This window comes from Phacochoerus africanus, chromosome X (genome assembly GCF_016906955.1).
Source record: "Phacochoerus africanus isolate WHEZ1 chromosome X, ROS_Pafr_v1, whole genome shotgun sequence".
Classification (NCBI taxonomy): Eukaryota; Metazoa; Chordata; class Mammalia; order Artiodactyla; family Suidae; genus Phacochoerus; species Phacochoerus africanus.
The window spans coordinates 44168404-44189303 of record NC_062560.1 but is presented as its reverse complement, the minus strand read 5'-3'; the positions used below and the strand labels follow the sequence as shown (position 1 = coordinate 44189303).

Sequence of the window (20900 nt, the reverse complement as noted above, 5' to 3'; positions counted from 1 at the left end):
TACATATATATGTATATATACATTCTTTTTCTCATACTTTCTTCCATTATGTTCTATCCCAAGAGATTGGATATAGTCCCCTGTGCTGTACAGTAGGACCTCTTGCTTATCAATTCTCAACTAATAGTTTGCATCTACTAACAACCCCAAACTCCCCGTCCATCCCCTCCCCCACCCCTCCCCCTTATCAGTCCCACTCCTGGACATATATCCAGACAAAACTATAATTCGAAAAGATGATACACCCCTTTGTCCACTGTGGCACTATTCCCAATAGCCAATACATGGAAACAACCTAAATGTACATCCACAGATGAATGGATTTAGAAGATGTGGTACATGTATGCAATGGAATACTACTCAGCCATAAAAAGGAACGAAATAATGCCATTTGCAGAACACAGATGCAACCGGAGATTCTCATACAAAGTGAATTAAGTCAGAAAGAGAAAGACAAATACCACAGGATATCACTTATAAGTGGAATCTAAAATATGGCACTTTATGCTATTTTTACCAAGATTTATTGCAGTATAATTGGCATGTAACATTGTGTAGGTTTAAGGCGTACAACATGTTGATTTGATACATTTATATATAGCAGACTGATAACCACCATAGCATTAGCCAACACCTCCTCCATCCTGTCACATGGTTACCATTTCATTTTGTAGAGAACATTTAAGCTCTACTCTCTAGGCAGTATTCAAGTATATGATACAATATCATTACCTATAGTCACCATGCTGCACGTTAGATCCCCAGAACTTGTTCTTCTTACAACTGGAAGCTTGTGCCCTTTGATCAATATCTGTCCATACTCCTCACCTCCCAACCCAAGGTAACCACCACCCTACTCTCTGTTTCTCTGAGTTCGGCTTTTTTAGATTCCGTATACAAGTGATAATACCATGCAGTATTTGTCTTTCTCTGACTTAATTCACTTAGCATGATGCCCTCAAGGCTAGCCAAGTTGTAGCAAATGGTACAATGTCCTTCTTTTTCATGGCTGAATAATATTCCACTGTATATATGTACACATCTTCTTTATCGATTCAATGTTGACAGACACGTGGGTTGTTTTCCTATCTTGCTATTGTGAGTAATGCTGCAGTGAACATAGGAGTGCAGATATCTCGACGAGATCCTGATCTCCATTCCTTTGGATAGAAACCCAGAAGAGGGATTGCTGGATCATGTGGTAGGTCTATTTTGAATTTCTTGAAGAAACTCCAAATTGTTTTCCATAGCAGTTACACTAATGTACACTCCCACCACCAGTGCACGAGGGTTTCCTTTTCTCCCCACTCTCACCAGCATTTGCTATCTCTTGTTTTTTTGATAATAGCTGTTCTAACAGGTGTGAGGTGGTATCTCATTGTGATTTTGACTTGCATTTCTCTGATGATTACTGATATCGAACACCTTTTCATGTACCTGTTGGCCATTTGTATGTCTTTGAAAGCTATTTAATTCCTTTATCTGTGTTGGTTTTTTTGTTTGTTTGTTTGTTTGTTTGTTTTGCTATTTCTTGGGCCGCTCTCACGGCATATGGAGGTTCCCAGGCTAGGGATCAAAACAGAGCTATAGCCCCCGGCCTATGCCAGAGCCACAGCAATGCGGGATCCGAGCAGAGTCTGCAACCTACACCACAGCTCACGACAACACTGGGTCCTTAACCCACTGAGCAAGGCCAGGGATCAAACCCGCAACCTCATGGTTCCTAGTCGGATTCGTTAACCACTGAGCCATGACAGGAACTCCCTTTGCCTGTTTTTTAATCAGTTTTTTGTTTTTTTGTTTGTTTGTTTGTTTGTTTTTTGCTATTGAGTTGTATGAGTTCTTTATATTTTTTTCATATTAGCTCCTTATCAGATACGTGATTTGAAAATATCTTCTCCCATTCCATAGGTTGCCTTTTCTTTTCTTTTCTTTTTTTTCTTTTCTTCTTTTTTTTTAGGGCCACATCCACAGCACATGGAAGTTCCCAGGCTGGAGGTTGAATCGGAACTACAGCTGCTGGCCACAGCCACAGCCACAGTAACACAGGATCGGAGCTGTGTCTGACCTACACAACCTACACTGCAGCTCACAGCAATGCTGGATCCTTAACGCACTGAGCAGGGCCAGGTATCAAACCCTCATGGATGCTAGTCGGGTTCCTTACCGCTGAGCCACAATAGGAACTCCGCCTTTTCATTTTTTTGATTGTTTTTTTTGCTGTACATTTTTAATGTTTTCTTGATGCCTGTCACATTTGATAGTATTCCCTGTATCTGCCTCTATATTCTGTGCTCGATGTCTTCAGACACTGCATTTTCACTTTGTGATCAGATTTCACTATTTCATGAAATGGCTCTTAATTACTCCAGAATATATGGCTCTTCCTTTTTTTTTCATCCTCCATCTCACAGGAACTCAGAGAAAAGCACAGGATTTTAGACTGTATGGTAACTAAGGTTTTTTGTTTGTTTGTTTGCTTGCTTTTTTTAGAGCTGCATTTGTGGCATATGGAGGTTCCCAGGCTAGGGATTGAATCGGAGCTGCAGCTGCCGGCCTATGCCACAGGCATTGCAATGCGGGGTCTGGGCCACATCGGTGACCTACACTGCAGCTCAAGGCAATGCTGGATCATTAACCCACTAAGCAAGGCTAGGGATCAAACCTGAGTCCTCATGGATACTAGTTGGATTCGTTACTGCTGAGCCACAATGGGAACTCCACAACTAAGATTTTTATCTCTGTTTTTAGAAAGTTCCCAGAATTAAGAGTCTATTTTTTATTGTATGACTTGGGGCCTACTCAGGAGAGAGAAATTTGAAATGGAAAGTTTATAACATAAAGAATTATTAGCTCTTCAAATTTCTCTCTCCTGAGTAGGCCCCAAGTCATACAATAAGAAACAGACTCTTAATTCTGGGAACTTTCTAAAATCAGAGGTAAAAAACTTAGTTACAAAGTTCCCATCATGGATCAGTGGAAACGAATCTGACTGGTACCCATGAGGACGCAGGTTTGATCCCTGGCCTCAGTCAGTGGGTTAAGGATCCAGCATTGCCATGAGCTGTGGTGTAGGTCACAGACGCAGCTCGGATCCCACGTTGCTGTGGCTGTGGTGTAGGCTAGCAGTTGTGGCTCTGATTCAACCCCTAGCCTGGGAACTTCCATATGCTGTGGGTGTGTCTCTTAAAAAAAAAAAAAAAACCCTACACTAATCAAGACAGTATGGTGTGGCATGGGGATAGAGACATAGATCAATGAAATACAACAGAGAGTCCAGGAATAAACACTACTACTTATGATAAATATAATTTTTACAAAAGTGTGAAGGCAATTCATTGAGGAAAGAAAAGACAAAAAAAAAAAGAATTATTAGCTATAGTGGGATTGAAGTAACAAGGGATTAGCCAGTAGAAGTAAAAAGAACTATAAAGAATGAAAGAATAGGATCCGGCGTTGCCGTGAACTGTGGTGCAGGTCGCAGACGCGGCTTGGATCTGGCATTGCTGTGGCTCTGGCGTAGGCTGACAGCTGCAGCTCCAATTCGATCCCTAGCCTGGGAACCCCCATATGCCGTGGATGTGGCCCTAGAAAAAAAAGAGAGACAGACAGACAAAAAAATTAAAAATAAAAGAATGAAAGAATAGCAGATTAGTGTGGGAGGGTACCTCTAGGGCTGTGAAGGAGCATCCAAGGAAGAGCCTCCACTGCTTTGCAGGGATGCATCCAGACCTTGTTGGGAGGGCATATCCATGGCTCAGGGCATGGCAGACAATTTGCTGTTATGCCACACCAGTGAAACTTGCTGGAAATCTGCCCCTCTCTGGTCCAGAAAAAAAAAAAATCTGATCATGGGGAAGTGTCTCCTTGGAAAGACTCCACTGCAAATCCTCTGAGAGGGGCGCCAGGGTAAACTGCTGGCTGCAATGCACTGCAGAAGCTGGGCTCTTGGGAAGCCAAATGAGCTGCAGGAGCCAGGTGATAAAGCAGTCACCCGCCCTCCAACATCTGGCTGCCTGGGAAGATGCACGTGCATCAGGAGCCAGATGTTGGGAAGCCAGCACACTGCTGGAGCCTCGTGCTAGACTAGCTGCCCTTGCTGAAGGAGCCTGCTGAGTGAGTCCCCTAGAACCAGGAAGCAAAGCCCCTTCCTCCAGGGTTTCTCCATCACCCTATATATCAACAAGGTTCAACTTCATGCAGGATGGCAAAGGAAAAGAGACTCATCCATTTGCATGGAAGGGTGAATGGGGGGTTGAAAGGCAGTAAATTGATAACTGGCACACTTATTCTTCAGTTTTCTGAAGCAGAGCATGGAAAATATGTAGTAAACTTAAATTTATTGCATTTAGGGAGCTAGGCAGAGGAGAATATTTTGTTCTCTTTCAGAAGGATGGTTCGTTCTTCTTATTATTTATTTTATTTATTTTTATTTTTATTTTTTTGGCTGTACCTGCAGCACATGAAAGTTCCGAAACCAGGGGCTGAATCTGAGCCCCAGCTGCAACCTATATGCCACAGCTGTGGCAATGAGAAATCCTTTAACCCACTGCATCTGGCCAGGGATCGAACCCAAGCCAAGCTACTGCAATTGCATTTTTAACCCACTGTGCCACAGTGGGAATTCCAGAAGGAGTCTTCAAGTGGCTGCTCAGAGGAATTCAAAGGACTCTAGATCATGTTTAGAAAGGGAAGACAATCTCATGAAATGTTAACAGTTCCCGCCTTTGTGTGTTCATCCTTTCTGTTATAACACAAAACTGCCAAATTGAGTATCTGTATGAGTGGTGTCATGTCAGCTTTATACATTCATAGAGGAGCCTCCCTAGAGGTGAATATGCACGGAGAAGCAAAACCACAAGCTTGATATAACTGTATATCCTCTCTTACATAAGCATTCTGGGGTGAATGCATCCATTCAACAAGTCAACTCTGATCCTGATGGGCCATTCAGGGACCTCATTCCAAGATAATCACTATGCTGTCGCCTATGTATTGTGGTCATCTCTGTTTGATGTTGGGTCATTGTTGAGTCCTCTGGCCCGGGGAAGGAGGAAATGGGGGAGATTTGCTTACTGGCCTGAGGCCTGGCCTAGGTGCAGTATGTATCACTTCTGCTCATGCTCCACTGGTGAGAACAAAGTGAAACTGGGAAATGTTATACCCAGCTATGTTCTTTACTATTAAAGAAGAGAGGAATAGATTTTGGTGGATGGCATGCAGTTTCTGCCATAGATGGTTTGCCCTCTCCTATTTGACATGTGTTGAAAGCATGTGTTCTTCTTGTAGATATAGAGGAAATTCGTATTTGAGGAATATAAATTTAATGTTGATGCTCATAATGGTTCAGAGGGGAAAGCAAGAGGAAGCAGAGAGATTACTGAGGTTGTAGAGCTATTATGTAATAAGGACACGCATTCTGAAATATTTCTTCCATGCAGGCTTACCCTCAACAGACTTCAGTTTCTTCTTCTGATTACTGTACGCACTATCCCAACTTCCTACATAGTCTGGGATATGGATTCCCAGGGTTCAAATCCCATCTCTTACTTATTGAGCTATTTGAGCTTCAGCAAGTTATACAACTTCTCCGCACTTCTGGTTTCTCATCCGTGAAACAAGATTGATAATGATAGTTACCTCTTAGGCTTTAGTGAGGATTAAGTGAGCTATTTTGGGAGTTCCCATCTTGGTGCAGCAGAAACGAATCCGGGAGTTCCCGTCGTGGCTCAGTGGTTAACAAATCCGACTAGGAACCATGGGGTTGTGGGTTTGATCCCTGGCCTTGCTCAGTGGGTTAAGGATCCGGCATTGCTGTGAGCTGTGGTGTAGGTCGCAGATGTGGCTTGGATCTGGCACTGCTGTGGCTCTGGCATAGGCCAGCAGCAACAGCTCTGATTAGACCCCTAGCCTGGGAACCTCCATATGTGGTGGGTGCAGCCCTAAAAAGACCAAAAAAAAAAAGAGCTATTTTGTGTAAAGCACTTGGAACGGTGCCTTGTGTATCATAAATGATATATAATTGTTTGCATGTAGTAAGTGTTCTAGAAGATTGTGTGTGTTACTACATTATTATTATTTTTATTATTGTCATGTGGACTCTTTCATTTATCCATTCATCCTGTCCAAATTGCACATGCCCTCTATTCTCTGCTAATTGTTCTTGAGTCATTTTCATTCTTTTCTCTTTCTTTTTAGATGAGAATATTGGGCAAACTCAACAACAGAGAATTTCTGGAGAAGTTTCATTCCACTGTGAGAAATTTGGCCAATCTATAGGAAAAGATTCATTATGTTCCATTTTAGAACTGTGGCAAGATAATGACCAGCTAGAGGGATATCAAGAAAATGGAAATAATCCTTTAAGTCACATGAAAGTATTGATTAAGGAGAGAGGCTACGAGTATAAAAACATCGAAAAAATAATTCATGTGAGTAGCAGACATGTTCCTTCAATTAAAAGACTCCGTAACTGTGACACATTTGGAAAGAATTTGAAGCATACTTTAAACTTACATAATCATAATAAAAGCAATGCAACAAAGAACTTTGATAAGATTTTTGAAAATGGCAACAATTTTGCCCATAGCTCTTCCTCGACTAAGAACGAGAATGCTGCTAATACAAGAGCAAATTCCTGTGAACTTAATCGATGTGAAAAACATCTTGGCCATAAACAAATTCTCACCCACCATCAGAAAATTCATACTGGAGAAAAGCTTTATGAATGTGCTGAATATGTAAAGACCCTCACCCAGAAGTCACATCTTTTTGAGCATCAGAGAATAATACATGCTGGAGAAAAGTCCCATGAATGCAACAAAAGTGAGAACATCTTCGCTCAGAAGCCACAAATTGAGGTGCCTCAAAGTGTTTATACAAGAGAGAAACCCTTTATATGTGCTCAGTGTGGGAAGGCCTTTACTCTCAGGTCAAACCTCATTACACATCAGAAAATTCATACTGGGCAGAAACCCTATAAATGCAGTGAGTGTGGAAAAGCCTTTTTCCACAGATCATATCTTTTTAGACATATGAGAATTCATACAGGAGAAAAACCTTATGAATGCAGTGAATGTGGAAGAGGCTTCTCCCAGAATTCCGACCTCAATATACATCAGAAAACTCATACTGGAGAGAAACACTATGCATGCAGTGAATGCGGGAAAGCCTTTACAAGAAAATCAGCACTCAGGATGCATCAGAGAATTCACACAGGCGAGAAACCCTATGTATGCACTGAATGTGGGAAGGCCTTCATCCAGAAGTCCCATTTCAATACACATCAGAGAATTCATACTGGAGAAAAACCTTATGAATGCAGCGACTGTGGGAAATCATTCATTAAGAAATCACAACTCCATGTGCATCAAAGAATTCATACAGGAGAAAAGCCTTACATATGTACAGAATGTGGAAAGGTGTTCACTCACAGGACAAATCTCACTACCCATCAGAAAACTCATACTGGAGAGAAACCATATATGTGTGCCGAATGTGGGAAGGCTTTCAGTGATCAATCAAATCTCATCAAACACCAAAAAACTCATACCGGAGAGAAACCTTATAAGTGCAACGGCTGTGGAAAGGCCTTCATATGGAAGTCACGCCTCAAGATACATCAGAAATCTCACATTGGAGAGAGACACTATGAATGCAATGAATGTGGGAAAGCCTTTATCCAGAAATCAACACTCAGTGTGCATCAGAGAATCCATACAGGAGAGAAACCCTATGCGTGTCCTGAATGTGGGAAGGCCTTCATCCAGAAATCACATTTCATTGCGCATCATAGAATTCATACTGGAGAGAAGCCTTATGAATGCAGTGACTGTGGGAAGTGCTTCACGAAGAAGTCACAACTCCGTGTGCATCAGAAAATTCACACAGGAGAGAAACCCAATATATGTGCTGAATGTGGAAAGGCCTTCACTGATAGGTCAAATCTCATAACACACCAGAAAATCCATACTAGAGAGAAACCCTATAAATGCAGTGATTGTGGAAAAACCTTCACCTGGAAGTCACGCCTCACTATCCATCAGAAATCTCATACTGGAGAAAGACACTATGAATGCAGTAAATGCGGGAAAGCTTTCATTCAGAAAGCCACACTAAGTATGCATCAGATAATTCATACAGGAAAGAAACCTTATGCTTGTACAGAATGTCAGAAGGCTTTCACTGACAGATCAAATCTCATTAAACACCAGAAAACTCACAGTGGAGAAAAACTGTACAAAGCCAGTGACTGAAAACGCCTTCAGCTGGAAATCACAACTAGATCTGCACCAGCCATCTCATAGTGAGGACGAGGAGTGGCTGATGCTGCTGCAGTCATTGTGTAGGGGCACGTAGAGATGACAGACTACAGACAGCATAAGTGAACAGAAGGCAGACAAAGCCACGTATCCTTTAGTCAGTTGGAAATACAAGTACCTGCATCACCACAGTTGATGTGCAGTTATATGCGTAGGGAGACGCTTTGATAAAGCATTTGAGCAATAGCCCTGTTTGGTTTCATGACTCACACAGGGACTCAATCTCCTGGAAGTGGTAGAAATAGACACACCAGGAGATAACTTGTAATTTCTTCTGTTTCACTTTTTGGATAAAGGGCTTAATAAATTCAGCACTGATTATTTATTCATACTGTAGGTAGTAAATGTACTCGATACTGGCCTTTTTTTAAAAATTTCTAGGGTGAGAAGAAGAGCATTCACTGTCCAAACACCTCCAGGGCACTGAAGTTAAGGCAAAAATCTATTTGGGAACGTAGATCTGTGAGTAGAAGCCAGACGTTTTTGTGGTCATTAACATTTAAGACACAGAAAAGGTTGCCAGGAGGAACCACTCTTTCTCTTCCCTTTGAGGAGCCGCCATGGTATATTTTTTTTTAATGAAGTAGAATTTTTAAACTTAAAAGTCTGACTTGATGCATTGACAAAGTAAGCATAGCTCTAGCCGATGTTACAGGAATATAGTTATGAAATGTTACACACACCCAAAGGTGGCAGTTCTTCCCTCACTGATTCCATGCTGTGGCAGCAGGTGATTCACACTTGAAAATAGTAGGCCTACCTTCTAGCCTGTACTCCAAAAGCTATCATTTATGTAAGCTGCAGACCATCAACTTCTTATCCCCTTAATAGCTGATCCTAGCAAAGTCCACAGCATTTTGGACTTCCATTCTCGTCCACTGAAGCTTCTGCTCTCTCTGGGATTCCTGTTTGAAAAAGAATAGTTAAGAAATTGAGTTTCAGGAGCTCCCGTCGTGGTGCAGTGGTTAACGAATCCGACTAGGAACCATGAGGTTGCGGGTTTGGTCCCTGCCCTTGCTCAGTGGGTTGACGATCCCGTGTTGCTGTGGCTCTGGTGTAGGCCAGTGGCTACAGCTCCAATTTGACCCCTAGCCTGGGAACCTCCATATGCCGTGGGAGCGGCCCAAGAAATAGCAAAAAGACAAAAAAAAAAGAAAAAGAAAAAGAAAGAAAGAAATTGAGTTTCAATACATAAAATTTTGATTGTTTCTCTTCCCATTTAGTTAATTCGATACATTCATTTTCTACATGCACATTCAGAGTAATTCTGTGTAGATTGCTATGAGATAAAGTCTTGTTGCATTGTAGTTGGTTTGGCTAAGATACGATTATAGTTTATTATAGTTGAATAACTGGAAGACGTCTCCAGAAAGAGCACTGCTTTTTTCAAAGCACTGGTAGACAGACACTTTCTCATTTTACCTTGAATGTTTTTTTTTTTAAATACTCATAACAGGCTCTATTTCTAGCACGTAATTTTATTTTGTTTTTAAACCTTTTTATTAAAGTAAATGCATACAGAAAATGCATATATCATAAGCATACAACTCAATGAATTCTCACAAACTGAACATACTCAGATCAAGAACATGATGAGCACCCCAGGAAAACTCCTTGTGCTCCCTTCCAGGCTTTACTTGCCCTCCTCCCCACCCCCAGATAAACACTACCCTGACCTAAATAGTTTTGTCTGCTTGATAGTTTATATGAATGGAATCAACAATTATATTTCATATTTTAGTAATACCTCTTAAGTGTCTATCTTCTTTCATTCACATTTTAAATGTGAGAGTTGTCCTTATTGTTGAATGTAGTTGTAGATGACTCATTGTCATGTTATATTCTATTCTGTGAATGTTCTACAATATATTTTTCCATTCTCTCATTGATGGACATCTGTGTTGTTTGCAGCTTGGGGCTATTAGGAATAGTGCTGCTATAAATACTTAAGGACATCGATGGGCGAGCATATTTATGAACTTCCGTTAGGTATATATTTAGGAGTTGAACTGCTAGGTCATATGGTATCATCCATCTGCTCAGCTTTAGTTTATCAAGCCAGTTTTCTAAAGTGGCTGCACCACTGTACACTCCCCCCAGCACAGTATAGGAGTTCTAGTTGCCCCACATCCTTGTCAACACTTGGTAGTTTCCATCTTTTTCACTGTAGCCATTATGGGTGGGTGTGGTTTTAATTTTTATTTCCTCATCCTCCAGCCGCTCCATAGTATCTCCCCAAGACAGTTGACCGATAGATCTGAAACCCAGGCATGGCCCTCGCATGACTGCACCATTTAACATCCCATCACCAACAGTAAGCAATTAGGAAGCTTCAATCCTGCAAAACGAAAAAGCCTAAAGTTTGATGGTTTCATGGGTTAATTTCATTAACAATTTAAAGAGAAATAGTATCCACACTCCACAAAATCTTTCAGAAGATAGAAGAGGAACACTTGCCAACTCTATGAAGCCAATTATTACCCTGATACTTAGGCTAAAAAAAAAAAAAATCACAAGAGAAGAAAATGACAGAATAACATTCCTTGTGAATACAGATGTGAAAATCCTTAACAAAATATAAGCAAATTGATGGAGTTCCCGTCGTGGCGCAGTGGTTAGCGAATCCGACTAGGAACCATGTGGTTGTGGGTTCAATCCCTGGCCTCGCTCAATGGGTTAAGGATCTGGCGTTGCCGTGAGCTGTGGTGTAGGTCGAAGACGTGGCTCAGGTCCTGCGTGGCTGTGGCTCTAGCGTAGGCCGGCAGCTACAGCTCCAATTCGACCCCTAGCCTGGGAACCTCCATATGCTGCGGGAGTGGCCCTAGAAAAGGCAAAAAGACAAAAAAAAGAAATAAATAAATTAAATAATAAATAAACAAAATATAAGCAAATTGAAGCCAGCAACAGGTAAAAGGATTATTCATCATGACCAAATGGGGTTTATTTCCCTGATGCAAGACTGCTTCGACATTCAAAAATCAGTCAGTGTAGGAGTTCCCATTATGGCACAGCCAGTTAGGGATCTGGCATTGTCTCTGCTTTGGCTCCAGTCACTGCTGAGGCACAGGTTAGATCCCCTGCCTGGCAGGGTGGGTTAAGGATCCAGCATTGCTGCACCTGTGGCATAGGTCACAGCTGCAGCTAGGATTCAATCTCTGGCCCAGAAACTTCCCATATGCCATGGATGTGGCAAAAAAAAAAAAAAAAAAAGAAAAGAAAATCAGTAAATGAAATCTAAATCACATGATCTACAGATTCAATACAACTTTATCAAATTTCCATCATTTTTCCCCAGAAATTAATAAGCTAATCCTAAAATTTATATAGAAATAGAAAAGACCAAGAATAGCAAAAAGAAATTTGCCAAAAAGCTAAGTGGGTGGACAGTCACCTCCCAATTTCAAAATTATAGGAGTTCCCATTGTGGCACAGTGGTTAACGAATCCGACTGGAAACCATGTGGTTGCGGGTTCGGTCCCTGGCCTCTCTCAGTGGGTTAAGGATCTGGTGTTGCCGTGAGTGGTGGTGTAGGTTACAGATGCGGCTTGGTCCCGCGTTGCTGTGGCTCTGGCGTAGGGCGGCGGCTACAGCTCCGATTCGACCCCTAGCCTGGGAACCTCCATATGCCGCGGGATTGGCCCTAGAAACGGCAAAAAGACAAAAAAATATTATAAAACTACACTAATCAAGGAGTTCCCATTGTGGCTCAGTGGTAATGAAACCAAATAATATCCATGAGGACTCAGGTTCAATCCCTGGCCTTGCTCAGTGGGTTAAGGATTTGGCATTGCTATGAGCTGTGGTGTAGGTCCCAGATTCAGCTCAGACCTGGTGTTGCTGTGGCTGTAGTGTAGGCTGGCAGCTACAGCTCTAATTCAACCTCTAGCCTGGGAACTTCCATATGCCGTGGGTGTGGCCCTAAAAAAAAACCCTACACTAATCAAGACAGTATGGTATGGCATGGAGATATAGCCATGGATCAATGAAATAGAGAGTCCAGGAATAAACACTGGTACTTATGATAAATATAATTTTTACATAAGTGTGAAGGCAATTCATCGAGGAAAGAAAAGTTTAACATTTGGCACAGGAATAATTGCATATCCACATACAAAAAGAAGAATTTAAATTTAATATGCTGCACTAAAAATTAACTCAAAATGGATCAGAGACATAAATATAAAAGGTAAAATAGGAGTTCCCTTTGTGCTCAGTGGGTTAAGGACCCAACACTGTCTCTGTGAGGATGCGGATTTAATCCCTGGCCTCACCCAGTCGGTTAAGGATCTGGTGTTGCCACAAGCTGTAGTTTGTAGATACAGCTCAAATCTGGTATTGCCATGGCTGTGGCATAGGCTGGCAGCTGCAGCTCCTATTAGACCCCTAGCCCAAGAACTTCCATATGCTGCAGGTGCAGCCATAAAAAGAATAAAAAAGCTAAAATAAAAGTCTTAGCACACAGCATAGGAGAAAAATCTCTATGACCTTTTATTAGGCAAGGTATATAGGACAACAGGAGCATGACCCATAAAGAAAAAATGATAAATTAGACTTCATAAAAACTAAAAAAATGGGAGTTCCCGTCGTGGCGCAGTGGTTGACGAATCCTACTAGGAACCATGAGGTTGCGGGTTCGGTCCCTGCCCTTGGTCAGTGGGTTGACGATCTGCCGTTGCCGTGAGCTGTGGTGTAGGTTGCAGATGCGGCTCGGATCCTGCGTTGTTGTGGCTCTGGCATAGGCTGGAAGCTACAGCTCCGATTCGACCCCTAGCCTGGGAACCTCCATATGCCGCAGGAGCAGCCCAAGAAATATCAAAAAGACAAAAATAAAAAAATATAAATAAATAAATAAATAAAAATAAAAACAAAAAAAAATGGGAGTTCCCATCGTGGCGCAGTGGTTAACGAATCCGACTAGGAACCATGAGGTTGCGGGTTCGGTCCCTGCCCTTGCTCAGTGGGTTAAGGATCCGGCGTTGCCGTGAGCTGTGGTGTAGGTTGCAGACGCGGCTCGGATCCCGCGTTGCTGTGGCTGTGGTGTAGGCCGGTGGCTACAGCTCCGATTCAACCCCTGGCCTGGGAACCTCCATATGCCACGGGAGCGGCCCAAGAAATAGCAACAACAACAACAACAACAACAACAACAAAAAAGACAAAAGACAAAAAAAAATGTTAAGCTTCAAAAAGATACCATTAACATAAGTCTTCCTGTGGCACAGCAGGTTAAGGATCTGTTGTTGCTGCAGTTGAGATGCAAGCTCTAGCTGCGGTGTGGGTTCCATCCAGGAATTTCTGTCTGTCATGGGTGCAGCCAAAAAAAAAAAAATGCTTTTAAGAAAAATGAAAAGGTGAATCACAGACTGGGAGAAAACATTTGTAAATCATATATCTGATAAAGGGCTTGTATCCAGAATATATAAAGAACTCTTATAACTCAATAAAAGGAAGACAAACAACCCAGTTTAAAATGAGGCAGAAGAAAAAAAATTAGGTAGAAGATTTGAAGAGGTATTTTACCCCCAAAATATATACAAATAAGCACATGAAGAGATGCTCAACATCATTCATTAGTCATTAGGGAAATTCTAAGTGAAACCACAACGAAATACCACTGTATACGTACTAAGGGGCCGTAATAAAAAGACAATTGAATGTTGGCAAGGATATGGAGAGTCAGGAACATTCCTGCATTTCTGGTGTGACTACATTCAAATGGTACAGCCGCTTTGGAAAAGTTTGGCAGTTTCTTAAAATGTTGATTATAAATTTACCAGAGGACCCAGCAGTGCCACTCCTATTATCTCTCCAAAAGATATGTAACATGTGTTCACACAAACACTTGCATCTGAATATTCATAACAGCATTATTCATACAAAACCAAAAGTGGAGACAGTCTAAATGCCCATCACCTGGCAAGTAGATAAACGAGATGCGGTGTATTAAGCAATAAAAGCACAAACACTAATTAATACTACCACATAGATGAACTTCGAAAATATGCTAAGAGAAAGAAGTGAGACACAAAAGAGCTCATATCATATTTGCATATTATGTTTGTATGAAATATCCACAAAAGTAAAATCTATAGCGATCTGTAGATTAGTGGTTGTCTGGGGGTGAGAATGGGAATTGTCATTAACTGTTAATTAGTACAAGAGACCTGATTGGGGTGATTAAAATGTTCTAGAACTCGATTGTGGTGATGGGTGTACAACTAGGTAAATTTAATAAAGCTCACTGAGGTGATCCTTAATTCCATTCCTGCTGAAGCATCTGGAGTCCTTGCCATAACATCTGTTGCCACCTATATCTGGAATGAAGGGTTGTCTTGGAACCTGTTATACAGCTGAGAATAAACTTTTGTTTAAAAAAAAGATCATTGAACTATACAATTTAAATATGGAACCTAAATTGGATCCCAATAAAGTTTCTTTTTCAGAGTTGTTTTGGCTATTCGAGGTCCTTTGCATTTCCATATAAATTATAGGATAAGTTTGTCCATTTCAACAACAACCAAAAAAGCTGCTGTGATATGTGTTGGGGTTGGTTTGAATCTATAGATCAATTTAGGGAGAACTGAAATATTAACGATACTGAGTTTTCAGAGCCACAGATAAGGTATGTCTCTGCATTTAATTTCTCTTGACATAGTTTGTAATTTTCATTGTACAGGTCTTTCACATCTTCTGACAAGTTATTCCCTAAGTATTTTTTTGTTTTGTTTTGTTTTTTTAGGGCCACACCCGAGGCATATGGAAGTTCCCAGGCTAGGGGTCAAATAGGAGCTACAGCTGCGGGCCATAGCCACAGCCACAGCAACAAGGGATCGGAGCCGCATCTGCGACCTACACCACGGTTCACGGCAACACCAGATCCTTAACCCACTGAGCAAGGCCAGGGATCGAACCCACAACTTCGTGGTTCCTAGTCGGATTCGTTTCCGCTGCACCATGACAGGAACTCCTCAACTGGGATTTTCAATGTAAAACAATTCCAGGAGTTCCTGTTGTGGCTCAGCAGGTTAGGAACCCAACTAGTATCCATGAGGATTTGGGTTCAATCCCTGGCCTCACTCAGTGGGTTAAGGATCCAAAATTGCCTTGAGCTGTGGTGTAGGTCGAAGACAAGGCTGGGATCCCACGTGGCTGTGGCTGTGGTGTAGGCCGGCAGCTGCAGCTCTGATTCAACCCCTAACCTAGGAACCTCCATATGCTACAAGTGCAGCACTAAAAAAAAAAAAAAAAAAAAAAAATTCCAGTGGGCAGGTATTTGCAGATCAGATTTGTAAATTGGGTTGCCAATGAATGATATGCTTTTGAAAAAAGATTTCTTACTAGTGATCATCTATGGAGTTATACCTGGTTGGGGCAAGGAGAAGTATTTATGAATATAGATCCTGGGGCGAGTATGTGGGGCAGGACAGGCAGCGGCTACGGGCGCCAGGCGATGCCAACCATTTCTAGGGCTTGTTGCCTGGCGGTATGGCTCAGATGAGGGAGCAGGTGGCTGAGCTCTTCAGCTCCCTGGTACAAGGGGAAGCGCAGGACCAGGTGGCAGCTGCTCCAGACAAAGTCTTGGATGGTGATGATAAAGATGAGGCAGAAGATGAAAATAACACTGATAACAGAACTAACGCAGATGGACCAACTGCAAAACAGCCAAAACCACCATCTCAACAGTAGCTTTTATGAAATTTAAAGACTGCCCCTGTCATATTTATCACACACTAACATTTAAGGAAGACTTATGTTCTAACTTGGAAAGCATCTGCTTTGTTCCCCCGGAACAGTTTTGTCAAAGAAGAAATTTATTTTCTGTTCCCATCGAAGAAAAAGATAATAAATGTTTAGAAAAGCATTCCTCTTCTTGATTAAGAAGTACGTTTCAGACCATGGAAATAAAATAGACGTTTTATAATGTATAAAATCTGCTAGGTTGGCAACTGAATGCTTATTGAATTGTGTCATGTCTGCGTCTTTTAGCTTCTGCTTCTGTTATAAAAAGTACATGTTGCAGTTTATGGACTATAACATTTCAAACAATGACGAGCAAGTGGTAAGAATTGGGTATTTAACAATGACAGTAGAGGTGGCTCAGTGGTTAACAAACCCGACTAGTAACCATGAGGTTGTGGGTTCGATTCCTGGCCTCGCTCAGTGGGTTAAGGATCCGGTGTTGCCATGAGCTGTGGTGTAGGTCGCAGATGCGGCTTGGATCTGGTTGCTGTGGCTGTGGCGTAGGCCAGCAGCTGTAGCTCTGATTCAACCCCAAGCCTGGGAACCTCCATATGCCGTGGGTGTGGCCCTAAAAAAAAAGCCAAAAAAAAAAAACTATTGAGAATTCAGCAGTCATGGGAGCTAATATGGTTATGGGGACTTATGGGGGTCAGACACTATACTGGTGTCCAATACAAGAGCATCAGAAACCATGAAAGACAGGGTAGCTATAATGAGCCCCAGGCATTATCCAGGGGCTGATGAGGTCAATATATTGTATTAAGGGATGAGGGACGAGTATCCACAGGGATGGGGGTAGCGAATGTTCTGATGCTGAGATGGAGATAAGATCACTTTGGTGGTGGTTAAAGGTTAATCAGCAGTGTGATAAAAAAAATCTGGGGTCAGCAGATACTAGTTAGATTTTTTTTTCTTTTTAGGGCCACACCTAAAGCATATGGAGGTTCCCAGGCTAGGGGTCCAATTGGAGCTGTAGCCGCCAGCCCACACCACAGCCACAGCAACACAAGATACAAGCCGCATCTGAGACCTACACCACAGTTTACAGCAACGCCGGATCCTTAATCCACTGAGAAAGGCCAGTGATCAAACCCACATCCTCATGGATACTCCTTGGGTTCGTTAACCACTGAGCCACGACCAGAACTCCAGGTTAGATTTTTTTAATGAAGATCAAAGACACTCTACCTGTGAGCAAGATTAGCAGACACAGTGATAACTAATTAATACAGACTCACCAGCAGATTGAGAAACATGAGGCAAAGACTCTAAACTAATGGCTGATAGTCAGTAGTCAAACTGTTGAGGTTAGGAGTTCCCGTCGTGGTGCAGTGGTTAACAAATCCAACTGGGAACCATGAGGTTGCGGGTTTGATCCCTGGCCTTGCTCAGTGGGTGAAGGATCCAGCATTGCCGTGAGCTGTGGTGTAGGTTGCAGACGCGGCTCGGATCCGGAGTTGCTGTGGCTGTGGTGTAGGCCGGTGGCTACAGCTCTGATTAGACCCCTAGCCTGGGAACCTCATGTGCCATGGGTGCGGCCCTAGAAAAGGCAAAAAAAAAGTGTTGAGGTTAGTATGGAATTAGCAAACACAGTGATAGTTTAATGTATGGTCAGCATGCACTGTACTGGAGCATCACTGCCTTTGGACACTGTATTAGTGGCTAATGGGGGATCGACAGGCACAGCAATGATGGCTAATGCAGCGTCAGCAACACTGATCAGGACTTATGACGGTCAAAGGCATTGTACTCATTGCTAATGGGTGGTCAGCAAGGTGAGACTAGTGTGGAATCAGCTGGACGCTCAAGGAAATGAGTCTGACTTTGTAGCTAAGGGATCAGCAAACAGTGATGGTAGCTAAGGAAGGATCTGTAATAACATTGCAGAACCATGTGCATATTGAAGAAACCACAGTACCACCAAATAGAGGATCAGCAGACACTCAGGGGAGCTAATGTGGGGTCAGCAGACTCTATTCAGGCCTTCATGGGTCAAAGCCACAATACTTGTGGGTAAAGATGGGGGAGGGAGATTCAGCAGCAGACACAGGGATTGGATACCATAAAGACAAAAAACAGGGTGCTGGGTCCTCGAAGGGGTCAATACTCTGCGTGTCTAACAAAGCAGAAGACATTAATGGGTCGTCAGCAGATACACGGATAAGCTATAATATGGGGTCAGAAGACATGGTGATGGAGGCTATTTAAAGGAAAGCAGACACTTCTGGGTCCTCAGGTTAAAAAAACCTTGTAACTTGGTAAATGGATCAGAAGATAGTGTAGCAAGGTCATGTGTGTTCTACAGACATTGTGCTGGGGCTCAAGAAGATCAAAGCCACCACACTGGCAGCTAATTGGTGCAACTGTGCTGTGTTGTGGGCTTGTGGGGGCTCAAAGACATTATCCTGGTGGCTAACAAACATCAGTAGACATAGCGATGGGACCTAATGCAGGATGAGCAGACCCTGCAATTGGAACGCATTGGGTTGAATATACCACGTGGTGGGCAATGGGGAATGAAGAGACAAAATGGTGAGAGCCAACAGGGGGTCAGCAGCCACTGCATTGGGTCTTAAGGAAGGTGATAAGATACATTGCTGGGAGCCAATGGGAGGTCAGCAGTCACCATGCTGAGTGAAAGGAGGGCAAAAAAGACGTAATGCTGAGCTAACAGATCATCAGTCATATGCCGTAAGCAAATGAAGGTCAGCGAAAATTGTAATGGCAGCTAAAAGGGGTGGTGAGACAGGATGCCATGAGCTAACGAGGGTCAGCCGACTTTGCTGGAACCAAAAGTTGTGATAAGACAGGATATGATGAGCTAATGGCAGGTGAGCAGATAATTGCACTCTTGACTGAAGATGATGATAAGAACTGCTGTAAGCCAATGAGGTGTTAGGAGACACACTGCAGACATGTCATGGGAGTAAAAACGACATCAAGGTAGCTCATGGAGGATCCAGAGAGGCTTTTGGGTTTTTTGTTTTGTTTTGTTTTTTGTCTTTTTGCCTTTTCTAGGGCTGCTCCCGAGGTATATGGAGGTTCCCAGGCTAGGGGTCGAATCAGAGCTGTAGCTGCCGGCCTATGCCACAGCCACAGCAACTCGGGATCTGAGCCGCCTCTGCCACCTACACCACAGCTCACCGCAACACCTTCACCCACTGAGCGAGGCCAGGGATTGAACCGCAACCTCATGGTTCCTAGTCAGATTCGTTAACCACTGCACCACAATGGGAACTCCAGGAGAGGCTTTTGGAAGCCAGATACACATACTGTTGGCCAGGAAGTATCACCACCTAAGTGGCAGGGGCTAATGGAGGCCAGCGCAATGCATCGTGGGGTCTTTTTTTTTCATTTTATTTTTATTTATTTATTCATTATATTACTCAATTTATTACATGTATAGTTGTACAATGATCATCACAACCAGATTTTATAGCAGTTCCATCCTAAACCCCCAGCACATCCCCCCCAACCCCATAGGGTCTTAGTAAAGGTCATTTTCATGGAGCACAACCATTTCTTTTTTGTTTTGTTTATGCTCCTGAGATTGAAGCTTTAGCAATGGAGGCCTGAGTTGGTGTTATAGGAACAGTGGACAGACATAGAAAGAAAGACAGGAAGAGAGTGGTAATAACTGCAAAGAATGTGAAGCAGAATCCATCTCCTCTTTTTTTTTTTTTTGTCTTTTTGCCATTTCTTGGGCCACTCCTTTGGCATATGGAGGTTCCCAGGCTAGGGTCTAATCGGAGCTGTAGCCACCGGCCTACGCCACAGCCACAGCAACGCAGGATCTGAGCCGTGTCTGTGACCTACACCACAGCTCACGGCAATGCCCGATCCTTAACCCACTGAGCAAGGCCAGGGATCGAACCCGAAACCTCATGGTTCCTGGTCGGATTCGTTAACCACTGAACCACAACGGGAACTCCAATCATTTCTAAAGCCTTGGGAGGACCAAGTCTCCCATTAGTTCTTTCATCTGATCCAGTGATCAAGAGTCTTGGTTTTGTCCAAGGCATCCAAGGCATATATCTGACTCCTGATATATGAATGGGGAATCTTTTATTGTTGTTTAAAAATTCAGCAGTTCCCGTTGTGGCTCAGTGATAATGAATCCAACTAGTATCCATGAGGATGTGGGTTCAATCCCTGGCCTTGCTCAGTGGGTTAAGGACCCGGTGTTGCCATGGCTGTGGTGTAGGCCAGCAGCTGGAGTTCTGATTTGACCCCTAGCCTGGGAACTGCCATATGCTGCAAGTGCAGCCCTAAAAAGCCAAATAAAAAACTTAGAAGCAGGAATGCCCATTGTGGCTCAGCAGGTTATAGATCTGGTATTGCTGGGAGCTGAGGAGTAGGTCACAGATGCGGCTCAGATCCAGCGTTGCTGTGGCTGTGGCATGGGCGGGCAGCTGCAGCTCTAATTTGACCCTTAGCCTGGGAACCTCCACATGCTGCAGGTGTGGCCCTAAAAAAGAAAAAGAATTAGAGGCAATTGCTGATGTACTTTCTATCATTATAGGTTAATTTGATTTATGTTTGGCATTTTCCATAGTAATAATAATTTTAAAATACCAAATTTAATTTATTTAATGGATGAGCTGAAGATTGGAAGAACTGATGAGATGACATCTTGATAAATGTACGTAATCCTTAGGAAATGGGGGTGAGGGCAGGCTACATACAAAGTGCAAAAAATGTATGTGTATGCTGTCCAGGGAGCATCTGATGATTAATTCAAATACCCTGGGTTGGAACAGTCAGGGAAAAAAGCAAGAAGTATTTAATTCAGCATCAATTTACTGTGGCATTGTACTACCAAATACTAAAGGTAAAGGATGC

General features: G+C 42.7%; 1 protein-coding gene and 1 pseudogene across 6 annotated transcripts in view; both read left to right on the top strand.

Annotated features, from left to right (window-relative positions):
• ZNF41 (zinc finger protein 41) overlaps positions 1 to 8675 on the top strand; it is a 47701-nt gene extending 39026 nt beyond the window's left edge. For 5 of the 6 annotated variants that reach the window (XM_047765698.1, XM_047765693.1, XM_047765694.1 and 2 more), the window contains one exon: positions 6199 to 8675. In XM_047765698.1, the coding sequence (XP_047621654.1) occupies positions 6199 to 8255 (2057 nt within the window). In that variant the 3' untranslated portion in view covers positions 8256 to 8675. Of the gene's footprint in view, positions 1 to 737; positions 1202 to 6198 lie in introns of those variants that run through there. The other variant, XM_047765699.1, reaches the window with a different exon arrangement.
• A 6945-nt stretch (positions 8676 to 15620) lies between these two features.
• On the top strand, positions 15621 to 16099 carry LOC125118857 (EKC/KEOPS complex subunit GON7-like; annotated as a pseudogene).
• The last annotated feature ends 4801 nt before the right edge of the window (positions 16100 to 20900 follow it).